The sequence below is a fragment of the Salminus brasiliensis genome, chromosome 8, assembly GCF_030463535.1.
Source record: "Salminus brasiliensis chromosome 8, fSalBra1.hap2, whole genome shotgun sequence".
Taxonomy (NCBI): domain Eukaryota; kingdom Metazoa; phylum Chordata; class Actinopteri; order Characiformes; family Bryconidae; genus Salminus; species Salminus brasiliensis.
The window spans coordinates 14590990-14611619 of record NC_132885.1 but is presented as its reverse complement, the minus strand read 5'-3'; the positions used below and the strand labels follow the sequence as shown (position 1 = coordinate 14611619).

The window sequence follows — 20630 nt, the reverse complement described above, 5'->3', positions numbered from 1 at the left end:
CCCTGCTTGCTGAATTGCAGGCATTTCTTTTTCAGTTTCAATACAATATAGGAATAAAGCATCGCCACCTGGTGCTACTAAGAACCGTGACTCTGCCTTCCTGCAGAATGGCCTGTCAATTCTTATAGGTGTATGATTTGTGGATGGTGTGTAAGCTTTTGTACCTGTGGGGCTGGGTTGAGGGTTTGGCTGGTGCTAATTGCAGCTACAGGCTGCACTCTGATGGCAGGTCTTCTGTACTCCAGGCTGGCTGTGACTGCACTGTATGCAGGGGGGCCTATAGAGGACTGTTTCTGTAGTAACTGCAAAATTGCTTGAATGTCTGATGTCATCTGAGACTCCAGCCTGAAAACAACACACCTCAGTATGAGACGGCCAAGCTGTGAGATTATCGATCAGATATCGGCGCAACACACCCTAATGCACTTATGTGGGTATGTACAGTACTGTGCTAGAAGACATTCTATTAAAAAGCAGCATTTATTTGCACTATTACAGTAAATATGAATAGGATGGGACATGTACACTGTACAATGTTTAATGTACACTTTGGACAAATGTACTGGGACACATTACACCTACAGGAGCTTTTTATGACCTCCATTTCTAAATCCACAGGCATAGGCACTCTTCTGGGAAAGCTTTCTACAATAATTGTGTCTGATCACATTTTGTCCATTCATCCAGAAAAACATTTGTGAGGTCAGACACTGATGTTGCACAAGAGGGCCTGGCTTGCAATCTCCGTTCAAGTTCATTCCAAAAGTGTTCAACAGACAGTTGGCTGTGAAATTTCTTCCCTCCTAGATATTCCATGAACTGACTTGTTGCAACGTGCCATCAAATTACGGTCCCACGCTGGAATTCAAAGAGCTCTTTAGAACGACCCATTCTCTTACTAACGGTGGAGACTGAATTAAACACGTCAATTGAATAATTAGGTGTGTATAACAGTGTATGTTTGCTTATTCGTTTTACATCTCCTGAAGCCCACTGTATTTGTAGTTATCATCCAATACCTGGTTGGGTTAATTAATACTTTTATAAGTTAAATCAGGTGTACTGGCTGACTGGGAATAGCAAGGAGAAATCTGGAACCGCACCTTTGCACTTCTAGCTTGCTCATTGTACTTGTTTTTAATACAAATAAAAAAGTTGTTTTTTATTGCATTAAAATATTTACATTTATTCTAATTCTATTTTTACAAGCCTAAACACACACACACTGCCCTGATAAACAGATTGTACATAATTTGTTAGCTGCCTAGACATTTTGCACAGTACTGTATATTAAATAATTATTGTTTATTAGTAATTAAATGGCTTTGGTCCAGTTTACCATAACATGCAATGTGCATATATAATAAGTACATATACATCATCGCTGGCGCATATATATATATATATATATATATATATATATATATATATATACACAGCGAGTTTACAGTAGAAGGGGAACAACCACCAGATTCAGATAATTTGTGTGGCCAGTTTTGTGTGACAGTGACAACATGCAGATATGAATAAGCAGAGTAAACCAGTAATCACAACTCAAAGTCTGAGATATCTGAATCACAAGGGAATAAAGAGAGATTGAAAAAAGTGCACCCTTCATAAGATGCAAATGCATACAAATATGAACATGTCTAAAAATATGAACCTGAGTTCAGAATACATTGATGTAATAAAGCAATGCATCTGTGCTGTAAGGACTAAAACACAACTCTAGAGGGAGCCTTTGTTCTGATGAAATGCACACTGCTCTTAATTTGCAAAAAAATCCTGGAAAGCACAATTGCAGAACATGGATCTGGTGCTCATTCTACACTCTACGGACAAAGGTAGGGCGACACACATCTTAACCACTGAATCCATGTGTTTCATTTAGTATAAAGGTCCCAGGTATATAAAATCAAGCACCTAACCCTTACATACATTAGTGAAATGATGGGTCATTATAAAAAGCTCACTGATTTCCAGTGTGGTACTCTAAAAGGATGCCACCATCGTCAGTTTGTGAAATTCCTTCCCTCCTAGATATTTCACCATCAGCTTTGAGTGGTATTACTGAAAAGTGGTTAAGAAACTCAGCCACGAAGTAGTAGACCATGTAAAGTTACAGAGCGGGATCTGCAAGTGCCAACACTAGTTCCTAACCTGCTGCTGTTAGAGCTGCAAAGGGGGCATCAACTTCATATTAATGCCTGTTCCTATTCATTAAAAGACTGAGACCTTTTGCACTGGACCTCAGCAGAGTAATGAAGCCTGTCACTTGGACAGAAGGAGAGAAACGCTAATGCTGGCTATGAACAGTTCTAAGGTGTTTGTACAAAGCAGAAAACAATGGATTCACTGCAGGTTTTACTGCGGCTCATTAAGTAGGTCTTAAGCTGTCACTATTTTCCAAGCCCCTAATTTATAAAAGGATCCAATAAGCTAATAAATCAGAACGAATAACTGCACTGCCTAACGTATCTACAGTACACAGGTATATTTCATAGAAGGTTGTGCTATTAACATTTTTCAGCATTAATCACCTCGCCAGGGTTGTCTGGCCATTTTTATTTGTCCAACTGCAAAACAAATGTGGAAGAATAGGAGGATAGGTCAGAGAGAGAGAGAGAGAGAGAGAGAGAGAAAGAGAAATGAGGGTGTAGGTCTCTAATGGAGATCAGAGATGTGAGGCTCAGCTGGTGCAGGATTTCTGCAGCCTGATGCCTCTTTTCCCCTCTGCCAGCAATTCAGCTAAAAATACCACCTGCTGTTAGTCTGCACGGCCTGCTGCCTGCTAGTGTGTGTGTGTGTGTGTGTGTGTGTGTGTGTGTGTGTGTGTGTGTGTTGATATCGCTGAGCTCAGCCTGTTTTGTACACCGAGTCTGATTTTCACGCGCAGATGAGCGATAACCCAGAGCACTCTTCTGTTATGGTGCTTAGATGAATCTGTTGGAGAGGAAAGGTGTGAGTGTATGTTTCTGTATTAGTGTGTAGTTTTTTTCTCTCTCATCTTGTGCACTGACTTTCTCACACTGATATGTTGCAGAAGAAGCAACATATTTAATATACAGACTGTGATGTATTTCATTTGAAGTAATATTAGTAGTAGAAAAATTAATGAACCAAAAAATTAATTTTCCAAAAAGTATTATCCATCTGCCTGAGAACATATTGATCATAGCAAAACAATAACCATTGTCATATTGTTTCTACAGGAGAAGGGGCATTGCAGTTGTACTTGCTATGAAAATAATGTCCTGGAGATTTTATTCTGCCAGAAAGTAGTGCACTGATTTTATTGCTTTTTTTTGTCAGTACACTCATGTTTAGCAAAAACTCATTTTGCTTATGTGTTGAAAATATGTACTAATTTGAATTAACTAGATAATTAACTTTGGATAACATAAGGTTGAGCTTGAACACAGTCTAACTTAGAATTATTTGGTAAATGACTATACCCAGACAGTCTAACTAAACTACAATGAAACATATAACAGGTTCTAGCTATTAAGCTGATAAAGGACACAGCAAAATATCTGATAATTGGAGCCTTCTCTCCACACGGACTACACAACCCCTTCTAATTGACGAATTCAGCTACTTTAAGTTGCACCCTTTCCTGACACAGTTGTGTAAACACATACGGGCATACAGCTTGTCTGGTCCCTGTAGATAAGTATTCAATAGAATAGAACTGTAGAACTGCAACAGATAAACATGAACCTATTGGCACCATGCCTAATGCCATGGTGTGAGGTAGAGGGGTGTAAAGCCCACCAGCATTGAGGTGTGGAGCAGTGGAACTGTGTTCTCTGGAATGATTGTGCTCTATCCAATATTTTGGAATAAGTTGAGGATGAGGTGGGGTGACTATCCAACATCTTGTTGCTGAATGTAATAAAATCCTCACAAGAAGTTAAAATCCTTACCTGGACAGTTCTTCATTATTCTGACAAAAAAAGATCAACTTGTTTTTAAATACTCTTGATTTTGGAAGAGACAACACATGAGCAGGTGTCCCAATACCTTTGTCCATATATAATATATTTGTACATTTGACATGGTTAAGAACTAGACCTTTTTAAGCAGTGTAAATAGCCCTGTTATGTGACCCCTTTACACATTCTGTGAGCTTCTAACAGGCACTCAGGGCCAGGTTTGGTACCTGTTCAGGTGTTCCTGCAGGTTGTCCAGTCTCTGTTCCATCTCTCCATATGTGAGTTCACTCTCCATCTCGTCTTCTTCCTCCCCTCTGAGCTTGTGTGTCTGAGCAGAGTCTTCCACAGCCTCCTTCGGCTTTACACTTTCCCAATCAGCAGTCTGTATGTCTGTGCGCGCATACACACACACACACACGCACACACACACACACACACAAAACAATAGATCTTACATTTCACTTAGAGCCAAGACCATATTTCCTAGATTTCATAAGCAGAGCAGAGGCTACGGAAATCACTGAGGTGGCAGAAACGGAGCTCTGTTACTGTTCAGTGTGTTATCCCTTATCCCCCTTTACTGCTTATTGTGCTGCAGAGGTGCTCCGATATCTGCAGCAGCAAGGCTCACACACTACAGACGAAGGGTTATCTTCTCCTGCCACCTGTATGTGCAGTAGCCAAGAGCACACTAGGCACAGTTACATCCTTACAGCTGATCTGAGATCAGACACCAGGGTCAGACAAGAGGTTAGGTACACCATTCACCATTCAGTCTCGTCTGGTAAAATGCCACTCATGGCTGGAGATACTGATCTGAAAGCCTCAACACTCAACACTGTAGGATAACAAAAAAAGTATTTACGTGCATATTGATGTGTGACATAAAAAAGCAGCTCTTTATGCTCTTTGTGCTGTTATCGGTTAAGGCTAGCTGCAAAAGAATGAAACAGGGTGTTGCAGTTTATAAAATGGCAAAAAAAAGAATACAATTCAAACATAATGGAGTCTCTGACCAGTCCTTTTGTCCAACAACTGCTCCCACTGTGAGTCCAAAATAGGACACATACAGCAAACACTGGCAGAGCTATTCTATTCTAGTTTTGGAGGAGTTATCTCTCTATCTCTCTCAGCGAAGAGGTCAGATTTCAGGGCAAAGTGAGTTTAGGAACACATGCGTCTCATCAAAATGCATCAACATTGCAACGTGAGAGTAAATCTCGTATTTGCTATAAATATTGCGCAGTAAGGTCTAAAATGGTTCTAAAAAGAAATCTGTTCTGCTTTTGGGATAATCTGTCTAAACAGCTTCTGTTCTCCTTTATATCTGCTAAAGATGGCGCCTATGAAGAGAGATAGGACAACACCCAGTGACCAGACTGCAGTTGAAACATGGTTTTTGCCATGTAATTAATCCAAAGGGTTCATGGAGTTTATAAAATTTCATTGAACTATGTGAAAGTCCCCATATTATATTTGCACTCACTTAAAAATAAAGTGTGTAAAGCGATGCCATAGAAAAACCACCTTTGGTTCCAGAAAGAAACCAAACAAAAGGATGTGTTGGTGTGAAGAACCTTTTAATGGTTTAGAGAACCTTCAGTTTATGTAGAAATTCTTTACCCATTTAAAGTTTATTTACACTCACATCTCTTTTAGAAACAGCAGAGGTGGTTCTTCTATTGCAGGGTTAGGCAATTCCTGCACAGTTTTGTGCTTTTCTTGCTTAAGCACCCCTGATTCACCTCACCTGTTCATTGCCCGGTTTAATACGTTTGTTAGAGCAAGGAAATCAGCAAACTGTGCTAGACTTCGGCCCCCGTTGCCCACCCCTGTTCAAAGAACCCTTTCTAGCATCTTTATTTTTAAATCGGTTCGCTTTCTACCTTTTGGTATGATTCATGCGGACAGGTGTGAATACAGTAATCGTACTCGTATGTGGACCAAAATAACTGCACTGAAACCCTTGAGAAAAGGTGGTCTCGGTCCGCTTCCAAACAAACTTTTGGAGCCGTTTGTCTGTGGTGAGAACGTGATCTGACCTTGATCTGACCCAACTATCAGGTGTTCTCTGCAAGTGGAGCTAAACGTCTCTCATAGCCAGGTGTTAATCTGGTATGTTTCCCAGATAATTACTACAGCTATGAACAAATACCACATCTGCCATTGCATCAACTTTTGCTTATTGGCCAGACCTGTCTGGGGCGGGAGCAAGAAGGCAAATACAGGAAGAAGGTCCTGTGTTTTGGACAGAGAGCACATTCTCACATAGTTTGTTGTGGCGCATTTTGGTGTGCTTGAATTTTCCCAAACAAAGAAATTAAAAATGCTCCAAATTTTACTCTTTTACCTATTCAGACCAGAGCAAACCAAATAAAGGTGTGAAAATTAGACTCTTCAAAGTAGCCCTTTTTGCCTTAATGTAGTTTTGCACGTGTCGCTCTCTCAAGCAGCTTTATGAGGTGTTACCTGGGATGCTTTTCCTGTCCTGAAGAAGCTGTACACTTGCTGCATGATTATTTGTTTGGTGGGGGTCTACATACAAAGCATGTAGCCTGAAGCATAGGCATCAAAATGTGTGTCTCAGTATCCCAATTTTGGATTGGTACTGTAAACACGGTGTGTTTGTTTTTATTTCTTACATATTGTAATCAACACTGTGTAAAGCTCACTCCTGACTGCATTTTATTTTTGGAACCAAGCTCTTAATTTATGCTTTTGCTCTGAATGACTGAGCGGTCATTTCTCTTATGAACATTAAGATGGGTCACATTCAAATTCACTCTCCTTTAGTCCGAGTGCGCAGGGGAGGGCTGTGCTGGACCCTGGACTGCTGCGTGGCATTAACTTCCTGGGCTGCAGCAGAGATGTGGGACATTATGTGCACATTGGGGGAGCTCGATGGGGACGGTAAGCCAGCGGATTTTCATAAAGCCTGTAAAAAGAGCTATGCTGTGACCTAAGCTTCTGAAAGACCAGGTCCACTGAGACCTCCGCTACACTCTCTCTCTCTCTCTCTCTCTCTCTCTCTCTCTTTCTCTCTCTCTCTCTCTCTCTCTCTCTCTCTCTTTCGCTCTTCCTCTCCCTTTTTTCCTCTCTCCTCCCATCCCTCTCTTTCTCTCTTTTCATTGTGCTTCTTTATCATGGATTAACGAAGAGGCTGATTTGATCGCTACTATGTTTTACTCTCTGAGCGCTGTTTGTGCACTTTGTCAATCAGTGTTCCGGAGTGGGTTTTTTTTTATCTATGATTTTTTTTTTTTTTTTTTTTTTTTTTTTTAGGCAAATGTAAAGCAGTCTTATGGGGCATCAATCACGATAAAAGCCTGTTTTCAAGCTAAAAGGAACAGGACACAGAAGGGATCCTTTTATAAAATTATGTTAGGAGTTAGGAGTTATATTTTATGTTATTATGTTATTATTATGTTATTATTATATGTTAGACAGTGTCAGTCCAATTGAAAGATTAATCTTTTTCTATCAGTAACACCAACCCACATTTATAAGGAGTGGCATACATAAGCTAAGAATAAGGAGACATGATGACCTCAGCATGCCCTCCCTATGTGCTGATGCTGCAGGGAGGCATGAGGAGCCATTGTAAATAGAAATAGAGGCAAATGACTTGTACAGAATGGAGAGGAATGTTGGGGGAAAACTTGGAGGAAACGTTAGGGGAACAAAAGACAGGAACACTGTGCAAATGAGAGCAACACAGGAACAAAACATCCAGCACCTACAAGCACACCAGTGACCTAATTACTACAGCACCAAACCCCTTTGTAGGACAGCTAGAGTTCAGTGTCAATGCATCATTCCACTAACGAGTGTCCAGTTCACTCCCCTTGGGAATGTGTCCAGATACATTCTCCCTGGACACCTGCCCACAGGGGATTTGATCAGATCTGTAGGGCGAAGGCTTTGGGGCGGAAGTCTGCTCTTACCATCGTAACATGGCTCACTCTCCATCTCGCCCACGGATGGGCTGCAGTCAGGGGTTGGGGTGTAACCCTCTATACAAGGATATGCCAGACTCCTTTGCTGCTCTTCCCTGGAAGCCCTGCGGTCGTCAGAGCCTCTCTTTGAACTAAGCCGTGACTCCCGCCGCTCCTTCCTACTCTCGCCTTTACTGTCCTTGATGCTTCCCCCTGTGGGATGTGATCAACACCAGTTAGAGGAACACACTGTGCTGTTACACAGAGACCCAGCCTCCACTGGGAGCTTGCATAGAAAACAACAATACTACTTAACACACACACACACACACACACACACACATAGACACCTCAACACATTCTACATAGACATTGTACCCTGTAAGTCTGTAATGTCAAATGCACCATAATGAAGTAAAAATCACTGTTTAAATTGTAGACACTGCTTTGTTTTAATTTGATGTTACCCTCAAGCGGTGAACCTGGATTTACAGAGTGGAAAGAAATGTACACACTATCATGATCTACTGAAAGGGTTTAAAAAGTACAGAAACTTTACTTAAGTCTTAAAGTAGTCAAACTACACTTACTGAGTACGTTATTAGGACTGCCGTACTAATACTGAGTAGGGCCTCCTCATTCTCAAAACAGGAGTAATTTTTTGTGGGATGAATTTAATAAAAAAATTATTTGCAGTTGTGGTCCATATTTAACATGCTTGTGTCATACATTGTCATTTTCATTAAACCTGCCTTTTTTGTAACATTGTGCATAGTGCATTATCATGCTGGAAATAGGAGTTAGAAGACGGATAAATTGTAGAGGTGGAGGAATGCCCTCTCCTCTGTTCTCGGCTAAGAGCACTGAAACCTGATATGGTCATCTGCAGTTGTAACCCATCTGCTTTAAGGTTTTATGTGTTGTACATTCTGAGATGCTTTACTGCTTACCAGATTTGTACAGAGTGGTTATCTGAGTTACTGTAGCTGTTTCTCTGTTGACCTTTCTCATCAACCAGGTGTTTCAGTCTGCAGAACAGCCGCTCACTTTGTTATTTCTATACTGCACTATTCTGAATCACTGAATAATCAGCAGTTCTAGATACACTCAAACCAGCACTGGTTGTGTGTGGTAAGTGTGATAAGGTGACTAATGGATGATAACAGAAAAAAGAATTAGCATACTTATCATTTTACACTGAGTGTGGATGGCTATTTTCATAAGAAACACTAAATTGGTGGCCTCCTTTGTGGTCTCCTTGCATGGTCACTCAGTTTATGAGGACGGCATGCTGTAGGCAGATTTACACATGTGCCATATTCCTTCCATTTCTTAATGATTGTATCCATCCTTGACTTATCTTCTTTGATAACCAGGAATAGCCAGGACTGGGCCGTCTATATATATGGTGGTTGGTGTTGCACAACAGATGGGAGACTGGGATTTGATTATTAATCTAGAAGACTATGCACCAATAAGAGTCTTTGTATAACTCAAGATACAAATACATTGAAAGTTATACTCCAATAGGAACGCTTAGCTTAATGTACCAGCATATAAACCCAGAAGCATGATAAAATGAGAAGGTGCGTAAAAGCATTATCACATTACCTTTAGATGGTTTACGCTTGAAGGAAATCTTTCTATTGCCTTTACTGTCTTCTCCATCTGAGTCGCTGACTTGTGAATAACCTGCCTGTGTTGAGACAAAAATTAGCATATAAATGTCATTGTCAAGTAGTTTCTCACTTAAATCTAAGTACAGGTGTCCCTTGGCACAACGCCGCTAGAGACTTGCCTTAGCGTTCTCATCTCTCAGGTTAAAGGTGAGCTCCAGGTTAGTGAGGAAGTGGTCAGAGAACTCTGGGTACATGTCCAGCACCTCCAGCAGTTCCTCTCGGTTGATAGTGTGCAGATCACAGTAGCTCAGAGCTCGCACATCTGCGTTCGACTTCCCTGGCTTAGCATACAGGTGGATCATCTCTCCAAAGATGTCATTCTTTCCTGATGGGGGATGGAAAATGTTTAGTTACATCATTTTAGCAATGTGGCCAATACATGAATACGTATAACACATGATTCACATACCTAGTATATTTGAAATTAACCCTACTAGGTCTCCCATAGATGCCATGCCTTGAAATGCCTCTTTTTGCCTAATTATTTCTTGTTTTCCTCACTGATATAAGCTAGGAAATTTGGTCAGATTCTAATCTTTAAATGGTTTGCAAACAGAAAATGAGATTTCAATATGGAAAGTTATTATTGTAAGTACAGTCTTGTTTTGCTACAAGAAATGAAATTTTGTGTTTTTACTTTATTTTCTCATTTTTTACATTGAAACAAATGGATAAAAGTCACAGTTGTGCATTATAATCAAGGGTGGGCAATGGGGGCCAGTAGTTTGCTAATTTCACTGCTCTAACAGACCTACCAGTTTTGCATTAAATTGCTAACAGAATTGTGGTAAATACTAGTTCCTGACTTGGAAGTTGCACATGAACACCCCCTCAAGTCATAATTTCTAGTGGGAAATTCAGAGATAATTTTGATACCAGAGTTCCCGAGTTAAGATAAGCTTCAACCTTTTAACATGATGGAGAAGACCGAAACAGTATTGGATGGGACATAGTTTTTTCTTTTTTATGGTGGTTTGTGCACATAATTGTAATCTGTAATCTATGTGCATTGTAGGAAGTAGGATCTTTCCTCTAGCACATGAACGCAGCATAAACCTTGCAACCAACAGTTGACTTGAATCAGAAGTGCTTGAGCACAAACCTGTACTAACCTGTCAATATTAAAGTTGTGAATATAAATTCAGTTAATTTAATTATGCCTTTATGTAATTAAGTATTAATAAGAATTTGACATTGTCACTGTCGGACAAAACCCCTGTATCTACAGTGGGAAAAAAAAGTATTTAGTCAGTCACCAATTGTGCAAGTTCTCCCACTTAAAAAAATGAGAGAGGCCTGTAATTGACATCATAGGTAGACCTTAACTATGAGAGACAAAATGAGAAAAAAATTGAGAGTTGTGTTTGTACCAAACAGTTCTACTTTGGTTTCATCTGACCATAAGACGTTCTCCCAATACTCTTCCGGAACATCCAAATGCTCTCTAGCAAACTTCAGACGCGCCTGGATATGTACTGGCTTAAGCAGGGGAACACGTCTGGCACTGCAAGATCTGAGTTCCTGGCGGCGTAGTGTGTTACTGACGGTAGCCTTTGTAACGTTGGTCCCAGCTTTCAGCAGGTCATTTACTAGATCCCCCCGTATGGTTCTGGGACTTTTGCTCACTGTTCTTGTGATCATTTTGACCCCACGGGCTGAGATCTGAGAGCCCCTGATCGAGGGAGATTAGCAGTGGTCTTGTAGGTCTCCCATTTTCTGATTATTGCTCCCACAGTAGATTTCTTCACACAAAGCTGCTTGCCTATTGCAGATTCAGTCTTCCCAGCCTGGTGCAGGTCTACAATTTTGTTTCTGGTGTCCTTCGACAGCTCTTTGGTCTTCACCATAGTGGAGTTTGGAGTGTGACTGTTTGAGGTTGTGGGCAGGTGTCTTTTATACTGTTAACGAGTTCAAACAGGTGCCATTAATACAGTTAATAAGTGGAGGACAGAGAAGCCTCTTAAAGAAGTTGTTACAGGTCTGTGACAGCCAGAAATCTTGCTTGTTTGTAGGTGACCAAATACTTATTTTCCACCATTATTTGCAAATAAATTCTTTAAAAATCAGACAATGTGATTGCGATTTTTTTTCTCATTTTGTCTCGCATAGTTGGGGTCTACCTATGATGTCAATTACAGGCCTCTCTCATTTTTTTAAGTGGGAGAACTTGAACAATTGATGACTGACTAAATACTTTTTTGCCAGGAGATACCTGGATAAGTAACCTTTTTACCTTTGAATGGAAGTCAATGTAAAAAGGTTTGATTCCAAGTTATTCTGAAGCATTTCTACTGCTAGATGCACATTATGTCAAAAAGTCAAAAGTAATTAAGAGTTTAAAGTAATTCAGTTTAGCTTAGTAGAAAAGTCTTGTCTCCACTGAATGTATTGTGATTATGCTGGACTGGGGCAGTTAAAAATGGAACACAGCTCCACTATCGTCAGAATGAATGGCATATGTATTTTAGCGAGCTTGTTGTGCATCTCTGTTTGTCCATGTGTGTGGGTGTGTACATTTTTGGGTCAGCCCGGGCCAACTTCTGTGTATGCGGATTACCAGAGCTCGTTCTCTGCAGGGATTATAAGGACACATCTGGGTCCTGTTTCACAAAAGCGTCGCAGCCGGACGATCATCATAAGATGGTACAGAGAGCCTGTGCCAGACTGAGCCTCAGCCATCTTACTGTGATCACGGTGTTCTCACGCTTTTGGGAAACAAGACCTAAAATCAGTTGGCATCCTCTCTCTTTCCCTCTCCTCTGTCCTTACATCCTCTCCTCCCATTCATTATTTAAGCACATGCTGGCCTGCTGCCCGATCCCACTTTGATGTCTACAGACACGCTATCATATGTGACTGACAGTCTTTGCTGTCCTAGCTTCAAAAGGAATAGACGCACTTTTGATAATCAAGCTAAATTCATTCTCACTTTGTAAATGCCTTCCACTGTACTTTCAAACAACTGTTCGCGACACAATGCAGCGACACAATGCAGCGAGAGGACAGGAGGAAAATTTCCTCTTATTCAAACAGTAGCTTGTGATGTGTGCCGTGGAAAGGCCATCTTACTGTATGGGAGGTGCCTCAGTGGTGCCAGGGCTGGGGAAATGTCAAGCCCTGAGAGCAATTCTGCTTTATATATATATATATAACAAACCTGACTGTGCAAGTCTGTGGCTTTAGGTGACCTTAAAGTTAAATGGCCAGAGTTTCTGGTCCTGTTCATTTGGGAACAGACACCAGTCTAGTCTGCTGCTGACAATAGACTCAAATACAAAGAAAAGCTTATGGAGCTCATGAAAACACCATGAGCTATATATATATATATATATATATATATATATATATATAATATGTGTACCTTGGCATATGTATGTGTGTATGTGTATGTATATATGTATGTGTGTATGTATATATATAATGTTTGTATATGTATGTGATATGAGCAAAACCCTGCTTCGCCTCCCATACGTGACCCAATTGTGTCAGGCAGTCAGCAGGGCAAGTGTTCAGCGGGTGCGAAACAAGTGTGTTTAAAGGTGGCAGGACTGGGTTCACCAGCCAGGCACACACTGAGCTTCTGACATTATGAGGAACCACACTTGCTAATTACTGATGTCAATTCTGATGCGTGACTGAGGGAGGTAGCATTTACAGGGCTGGAGAAGGGATAGACAGTTCAATAAATCTACTAAATCACACTCTCTCTGACAGTTGCTGCTCTTCTCATTGTCTCTTTCTCACTCAGTCTCATGTCCTGCTGCCTTCACACTTCTTTTCTATAAAAATCAGCTTTGTGGAGAAGCAATGACTTCTCTCAGTCCTCTTTAAAGAAAGCAAATAGACTCAAGGGGAGATACTTAACTGAAATGTCAGGAGCCCATTGCCATCATGCAAAAGGCTTTGGCTCAGAGGTATAGCTAGAAGTTCAGATTGTGGTGATTCAGTGTGATATTATGGTGTGGTTTAAGCAACTGCTTTAAAGCCTATTGACTATGCAAGAGAAAACATCCCACCCTGTGTTCTGACTGTGTGTACAGTTGCTAGCTGTTCCCCACACTGGTAAATATTACCTCCACATGCCTAAACGGAATATATTTCAAAATGGCAGAACCAAACAGCATTAATCTTTACCATTATTTAAATGTCAAAGTGGCTGCAAAAACAAAATGAGACAAAAAGGAATACATTTAAATATTCATGCTAGAGCTGTTTTCTTTCAGAAGAATGGAGGGAAGTGATTTGTTAATGCAAAACTACCATTAGAAAATGCACTGTAAAAACCTGGCAGTGTGCAAGCTTCATATTTACCATGTTTAAGAGCACCTACCCATCATCTTAATTATTGTACACATGCAACCTGACTACAGATAAATCACAGCAGAAGCCCATTTACAAGCAAACATGTCAAAGCCTGGTTAATTTAATGAAAACATGGCCAAAGTCAAAACATATTCTTAAAAATGACATTTAGACACATGTATCTAGGCACTAAGCTCAGAATATCATTAGAATAAATGCAAATAAACAAATAAACAATACACTGTGTGTGTTTTGCATTTCATTGTGCCTTACAATGGAAAGCTGTACCTTGGCATAGTTGAATAATACATTCAGTATGTGGAAATGACTTACTGCCAACCTCGTTCAAAAACAAAACCCATGTAAATAAAACAGGGCTGCAAACGGGCCAATTCTAAAACTCCAAATCTGTTTCTATAACAGTCTTTGCTCATGATATGTAAACCCTTAAAATGTACATGCACCCAGTCCAGTGAAGGTCAGTTGAGGCAAAATGAGGCTAGCTGGGTGCTATAGGCAGCCGGGGTGAATGAGCTGCACGACAACGGTCATATAGTGTGTGGAATTATTTTAGGCAAACACAGAAACAGCTGAATGCTAGAGAAGCCCATTCCCACCATGAAAAAGTCAAATAAAAAAAGGAATATTTTGAGATGCACTACGGCCTTTCTTAGGCTGTTAATTAGAAGAAAAAGAAAACTAAAACCGACAAAACCAATACTGTCTACACCTTCACGGTTTGTTGACAAGGATCATACCTTTATTAAAGGCCAGCCAAACACACTGAGCAATACATTTAGCTTATCAAATGTGTCTCAAACTTTTAAGTCTGTCTAGAGGTGGGCAAGGTGAGGATCTACTCCTTGCAAGAAACTGAAAATTGGTCTAATTGTATTTGTTTTGTAGAAATGGAAATATAGAAATATACTTGTAAAAGTAGAAATATACTTATTATTATTAAGTATAAATATCTTCAAGCCAAAAATAATTTCATATGTTACTGAATAGTGTTCTTGACTGACTGATATCGATAGTGGACTCTCTTTGGTGCTATATAACCACCTACATGAACATGAAGAATCTTTGAATCATTCCATTGTAATTTCCTAATAGACACTAGGAGCACTCTGAGATGTGTACTACCTTTTCACTTTTACACTGTGCTGGTACACTGTGTAATCTCAGGAAAACAAATATAAAGTTGAAATTATGTTTCAAATAGCCCAGCATCCACTTACCCAAAATTGCCACCACAACATCATCCTTCAGGATCTCGATGGAGCCTCGGGACAAGAAGTAGAGTGCTGTCAGGACATCTCCACAGTGGACAAGTGTGTCTCCTGGGGGAGCGTGGGTGGTGTTAAAGCGCATGGCCAGGGCCCGCAGGCAGCCTTTAGTGGCCCCCCGGAATGCCTTACAGCCCTGCAGGAGGCTCTGATTCAGATGGAGACATATATCTGCCTGCAAGCATTCAGGAAAGCCCTTTAAAACCTAGACAGGGGAAAACGAGAAACAGAGAAAACAGTAAAGCTCAACTTCTAATGCTCTCTTACATTTCATGCAACAGAACCTTCTTTAAGAATATTTGCTTTAGTATGTGAATGTTGTTGGTGTTGCTTAGCAGTAACAGCAAATGTGTATATATCTCAAGAAAGAGATGGATAGATATACACATATACTCACAGCAGAATGAAATATGAATACATACATGCAAACTATCAAAATAAAAAAAAAATCAAAAACTACATTATTTGTTTTTACTGCTTATTTCACAAGAACCTTCAACATAAGCAGCTGTCTTTGTGCTAAATGACATTTACACAATGTTATAGAATTCTAATTGAAAGCAGTGTATGAAGTCAGATGAAAAGGTGCTCTATGAAGGAAAGGTCTAGAGCAGGCAGCAGGGGGTTCAAGAATGACAATAACTATGAAGAATCCTGTATTCTTATAAATACCTCCTGCTCGTCCCAGGGTGATGAGGTCATTCCATTTCATATGGAGCAAAGATGGAGAGAGACAGGTTTTGCCTTGAGTATGCATGCTCACAAATGCGAATTCTCACACATTTCACTTGATCTGTTCTTGCTTTAGAAAAACTCATTTGAACTCCTCGACAATTCTGACATAGGATAGAATAAATGTGTTTATGGGTATAACATAGCTTTTAAAATTAGGTGGAAAATTCCATAATATCTATCATAGACAGTGTATTTATAAAATACTGTACAACCAAATGCCAAATACATTTGGCTAAGTAAGGACTGGCAATGCTACTGAGGATGAGATAAGCTCAGATGCTTCTCCATCTGCATGAACGCACCATGTTCAAGTCGATGCCATTAGTGTAGGTCCAGGAGTGCTGGAAGTACTCTTCCAGCCTCTGCCTGAGCGGGTTTGGAATTTGGTGGAAGCGGATAAACTCTTTCACCCGTAGCATCTGCATGTGGTAGCGTGCTGTTCCCGAATACAGCCGCTGAATGATGGCCGACACATTCCCAAAGATGCTGGCGTACATTAGGGCTGATCAGAAGAGATTTGAAATAGGGTTAGTATAATTATAAGTATACAACATATGCATATATGTGGCACAACAAGTAAAGGTAGAAGTATTAACAATGCATTTTATAAGGGTTTATTTGATTTTATTAATAACAGATGCAGAGGAGAGAGAGTAAGATTCATAGCCATTATTTGGATGGTGACGACAGTGTAGCTATGCTGCAACAGCAGACCCTGGAAGCAGCTCCAGGTGGATACATGGCAGCAGGGCCCTTGACACTCTGGTAGGACAGAAAAAGTCCCCAGATTTTAAAGGCAGACACAGAGCTTAGTTGGTTAATTAAGGATGGAAGGTTGTTGTATATGGTAGGTTTTCTGCTGCTGCTGGGGGGGGGGTGGTTAAACAGTGAAACCTGAAGAGGGAAGCACATGCACAATGGTTTTGGTGAAAGATCAAAATAAACAGATGCTTGCTCTCCAGTTTCTCCAATCTTCTTGCTCCTTCTTGCTAGTTTTAAGTTAAGTTTAAGCAGTTATTTCTCTGTATCTTTACACCCATTTCTGTTTCCATGGACTGAATGAAAAATGCTTGCCCTTGCACCTGGCCTCCACAACTCATCTAGATGTAACTAGATGCCATACCACTCATCAAGCCCTGGAGTGGGTTGGGGAAAGAGGAAGTTGTTGTGTACAATACAATCACCAGATTTAAATAGCACTGTAAACTTGTGGCACTGTGTTGGGAAATGTGTAGAGAATAAAACTGCAACTGCTATAGGAGCTGTGTGGACAGCAGTGAGGACTGTGTGGGAAGTCATTAATTTAGACAATTTTTAGAAGACATTATCAAAATATGACAAAACGGAGGCAGGCATCAAGACCAGAAGATGGCCTATACAATGCTGATAGTTGTTTTTTTTGTTTGTTATTGTATTAATAACCATTGCAAAGAAAAGTTCATTTTTGTACATACATTTAAAGCAGTCCTATCTACACATGGCTCTTGGAACTTTGCCATTCTGCAGCTCTTGTTCCCTTAATGTATGATGTGTAATTCATGAATGTTTAATATGTTTACATTACAGTACTTCTCAGAAATCAGTCATAAAATTCAGACATAGGTGATGGGTGTTGTGTATAGCACATGCACTGTTCTTCATTCAGAGTGCTTTAGCTTTAAGTCATACTCACATCCAATGAGCATCACACAGATTGAAAAGATCTTCTCAGAGTTGGTATTTGGTGAGACGTTGCCAAAGCCCACGCTGGTCAGGCTGCTAAATGTGAAATACAGAGCTGTGACATATTTGTCTTTAATGGAGGGTCCAGAGCTGGGGTCACTGTGGTTGTACCGCTTTCCAATAGACACCCCGAGATTATCTAGCCAGCCAATCTTGTCGCTCAGATAAGGTTTCTCCACATTGCCAATGGCGTACCAGATGCAGGCTAACCAATGAGCGATGAGTGCGAAGATGCACATGAGGAGCATGAGCACTGCTGCTCCATACTCTGAGTACCGGTCCAGCTTCCTGGCCACACGGACCAAACGCAGCAACCGGGCTGTCTTCAACAGGCCAATCAGAGTTGTTGTCTAAAAACAAAATGAGACACCAGTTTAGATGGCCTGCATAACAACAGTAAATGTAGTTTTGCAGCAATGCTGGCAGACAATACAAGGGCTAACTGAACTGATGGGAAAGATGCAGATACTATCACTGAGAGATTTTCTGTCTTTATTAATCTCAAATGAGAGATGCAGTCTATACATTTCTACTGAATCCTGCATTATGACAAATGAGACAGCAAAACAACGATCACCACATGCAACTGATTTATCACTTCTCATTTTATTTCTAAAGCCCAAGATAATCTTTTCATTTCCTCTTTCATCTTCTTTTCATCTATTTATTTGATAGCAACAATGCACACTTAAGATGCCCTGAAAGAGCTGCAAATACCCTGGTGCATACTGTATTATGGGAACTAATCAGTGTAGTGCTCACTTCTCTCTTGCCCATTTCTACAATAATGTGTTTAAGCCATTGCTGGACTGATTAACAGTTTCATAATGATTTATAATTATAGACCACTCTACACTGCTGTGTGTATGCTTTACCACTAGAGACCAGCGCAATCTGACATCCAGCAATGGCCAGACCACACAAGGAAGGGGAATGAGAAGCACTGGCCGTCTAGGATCTACTTTCATTCAACATTAATTCGAATATATTCAACTTGGCAAGTTTTGACTGCAAACAGGCCATGGGTCAATGAACACTATTGTGTTCCCTAAGGCATGTAGACATAAATTCTCATTTGTGGAAGGCTTTCCCTCTTTCAGTACAACGTGTGAATGAGTCCCTTGGACTTTACAAGTCCCCTGCTACACTTTAAGCTGGCCTCTGGCAGGAGATCATTTATTTACCTGGCAATTACACTGTGAGTGTAAAGAGTGAGCAAGTGCTGCGGGTATTTTTAGTGTTCGTCTGGAAAGCTGGAAGTCTGGCGGTAAAGTTTAGCCTGCATATGAGAGCTGACAGCGTGTTAGCGAGAGGCTTGTTTAAAGGTGTTTTCATCTTCAATCTGAGCTGTGGAGAGCTAGCAGACAGTGTTCTGCATAAGTCACGAGCAAGCCATTAAAAGCTCATTTGCAGCTACTGCTCACAGTGATGCACAGTTAGAACCGCTCCTAAGGATGGCAGACACCATAAGGGCTACAGAGAAACCATCATACTTTCAGCACTGCTAATGGCTGGATGCTACTGTATAAATTCAGAGTTTTGAGATGATAATTTACGATAATTCTATGGAACACATGCAGTGGTACAGAGTAAAGAGCAGCTGCAATTACCAGCATCTGCTGTCCATTTCATTAGGATTAACCTGCTAAATGGATGTACATTGTTCATTCTGTACACAAAACAGTGTGCATTCAGTGTCCTGTATACTGCGAAAGCACACAGAAACCTAAAATGAAAGAAAATAACTGCATATGAAAGTGTCAGCTTTCATCAAGGTCACTGTCCAAATAAGGCACGGCAACAGAAAACTACATACACTGCAATTCTAATAAGGGATAAGCTACAAATGGCTCTGCAAACACTAGAAACACAGTAAAAGGGTTCAGGATAAGGCTCGTGTGAGCAAATTATTTGTTGTGAGATCAAATGTCTGTTTTGTAAGTGAGTGAGTCCTAAAACCCACCTGCCATCTGCCTAGGACCCATTCTCCCTCTCTGCTTTATACAAACCACAGAGTACACTGACCATACCTTACACAGCAGCCCTGTGCTGCCTGACTGCAGACACAAACAAACACAAAACACACACATACAATATACATACAGTCCCATCTGTTCAACTGCAGACACAGATACAACCAGACACAATGCCAGCAAACCTAAACCAGTCCGTTGGGAACAAGCTTTCCTCATGCAGGCCACTTTAGATTTGGGTTACAACTACACACTGCACTACCCAGTACACAATACACATTGTTGACTACTGTTTATTTTAGTTACAATATGCTCAATGGAGCATCAATGGACAATTCATATTAGTGCCCTGACCTACTCAATCCAATGACCGACCTCAATCCAATTACAGCCACTAAACCGGCTTTGTTCATTTTGGAGGATGCAGGGGAAGCAGGGGCTTGGCACGGCGTAGCACAACAAAGTGGAGGTTTCACTCTGTGGGAGGAGATTTGACAGATGAGGCTAGCAGGCAGCAGCAACATGCAGTCCTGCCTGTTAGCACCTGGATCATTGTTCTCCTAGACACCAGACAGGCTCTCAAAGGGCAGCAGCATGAATGCATTACCCCTCATAGTCCCCGATAGATAAATCCCACCGCCTCGCTCTGGGCTGGTCAATAAAGTAAACGCACCCAAATAGTCTCCAATTACCCTTTTCACTAAGCCACGGTTGGCTAGCTAAACAGAGAATCAGGCATTTGTCAGGGTAACTGAAGGTGTCGCTTTCAAACCACTCCTCAACGGGATGTACTCTGAGATAAAATAGTAGAATTCTTCTTCTTTAATTGGGCTTCAGGCAGTCTTCACTGTTGGAGTTCGATAGAGGTTGCCAAGGAGTTTTGCTCAACAGTGCAATTACTTTCACACAGATGAAAGAAGCACAAAGGAGAAAACAGCAGGGCTGCAAGTGTAAAATGTAGATTAAGCAATACAACTTTAATGTCTTCATTCACCGCCATCCAAAAATATCTGACAAAAGCCGTGTCTGGTTTTAAAGCTGGCTCCAAATGCTGATTGAGTCT

General features: G+C 40.7%; 1 protein-coding gene across 1 annotated transcript in view; it reads right to left on the bottom strand.

Annotated features, from left to right (window-relative positions):
- LOC140560973 (voltage-gated inwardly rectifying potassium channel KCNH7-like) overlaps positions 1 to 20630 on the bottom strand; it is a 66947-nt gene that overhangs the window by 3835 nt on the left and 42482 nt on the right. Inside the window, exons 7-14 of the mRNA XM_072685727.1 lie at positions 17545 to 17944; positions 16175 to 16374; positions 15090 to 15342; positions 9665 to 9874; positions 9482 to 9562; positions 7880 to 8083; positions 4163 to 4325; positions 165 to 345 (exon numbers count right to left, since the gene is read on the bottom strand). Coding sequence (XP_072541828.1) covers positions 165 to 345; positions 4163 to 4325; positions 7880 to 8083; positions 9482 to 9562; positions 9665 to 9874; positions 15090 to 15342; positions 16175 to 16374; positions 17545 to 17944 — 1692 coding nt within the window. The remainder of the gene's footprint in view (positions 1 to 164; positions 346 to 4162; positions 4326 to 7879; positions 8084 to 9481; positions 9563 to 9664; positions 9875 to 15089; positions 15343 to 16174; positions 16375 to 17544; positions 17945 to 20630) is intronic.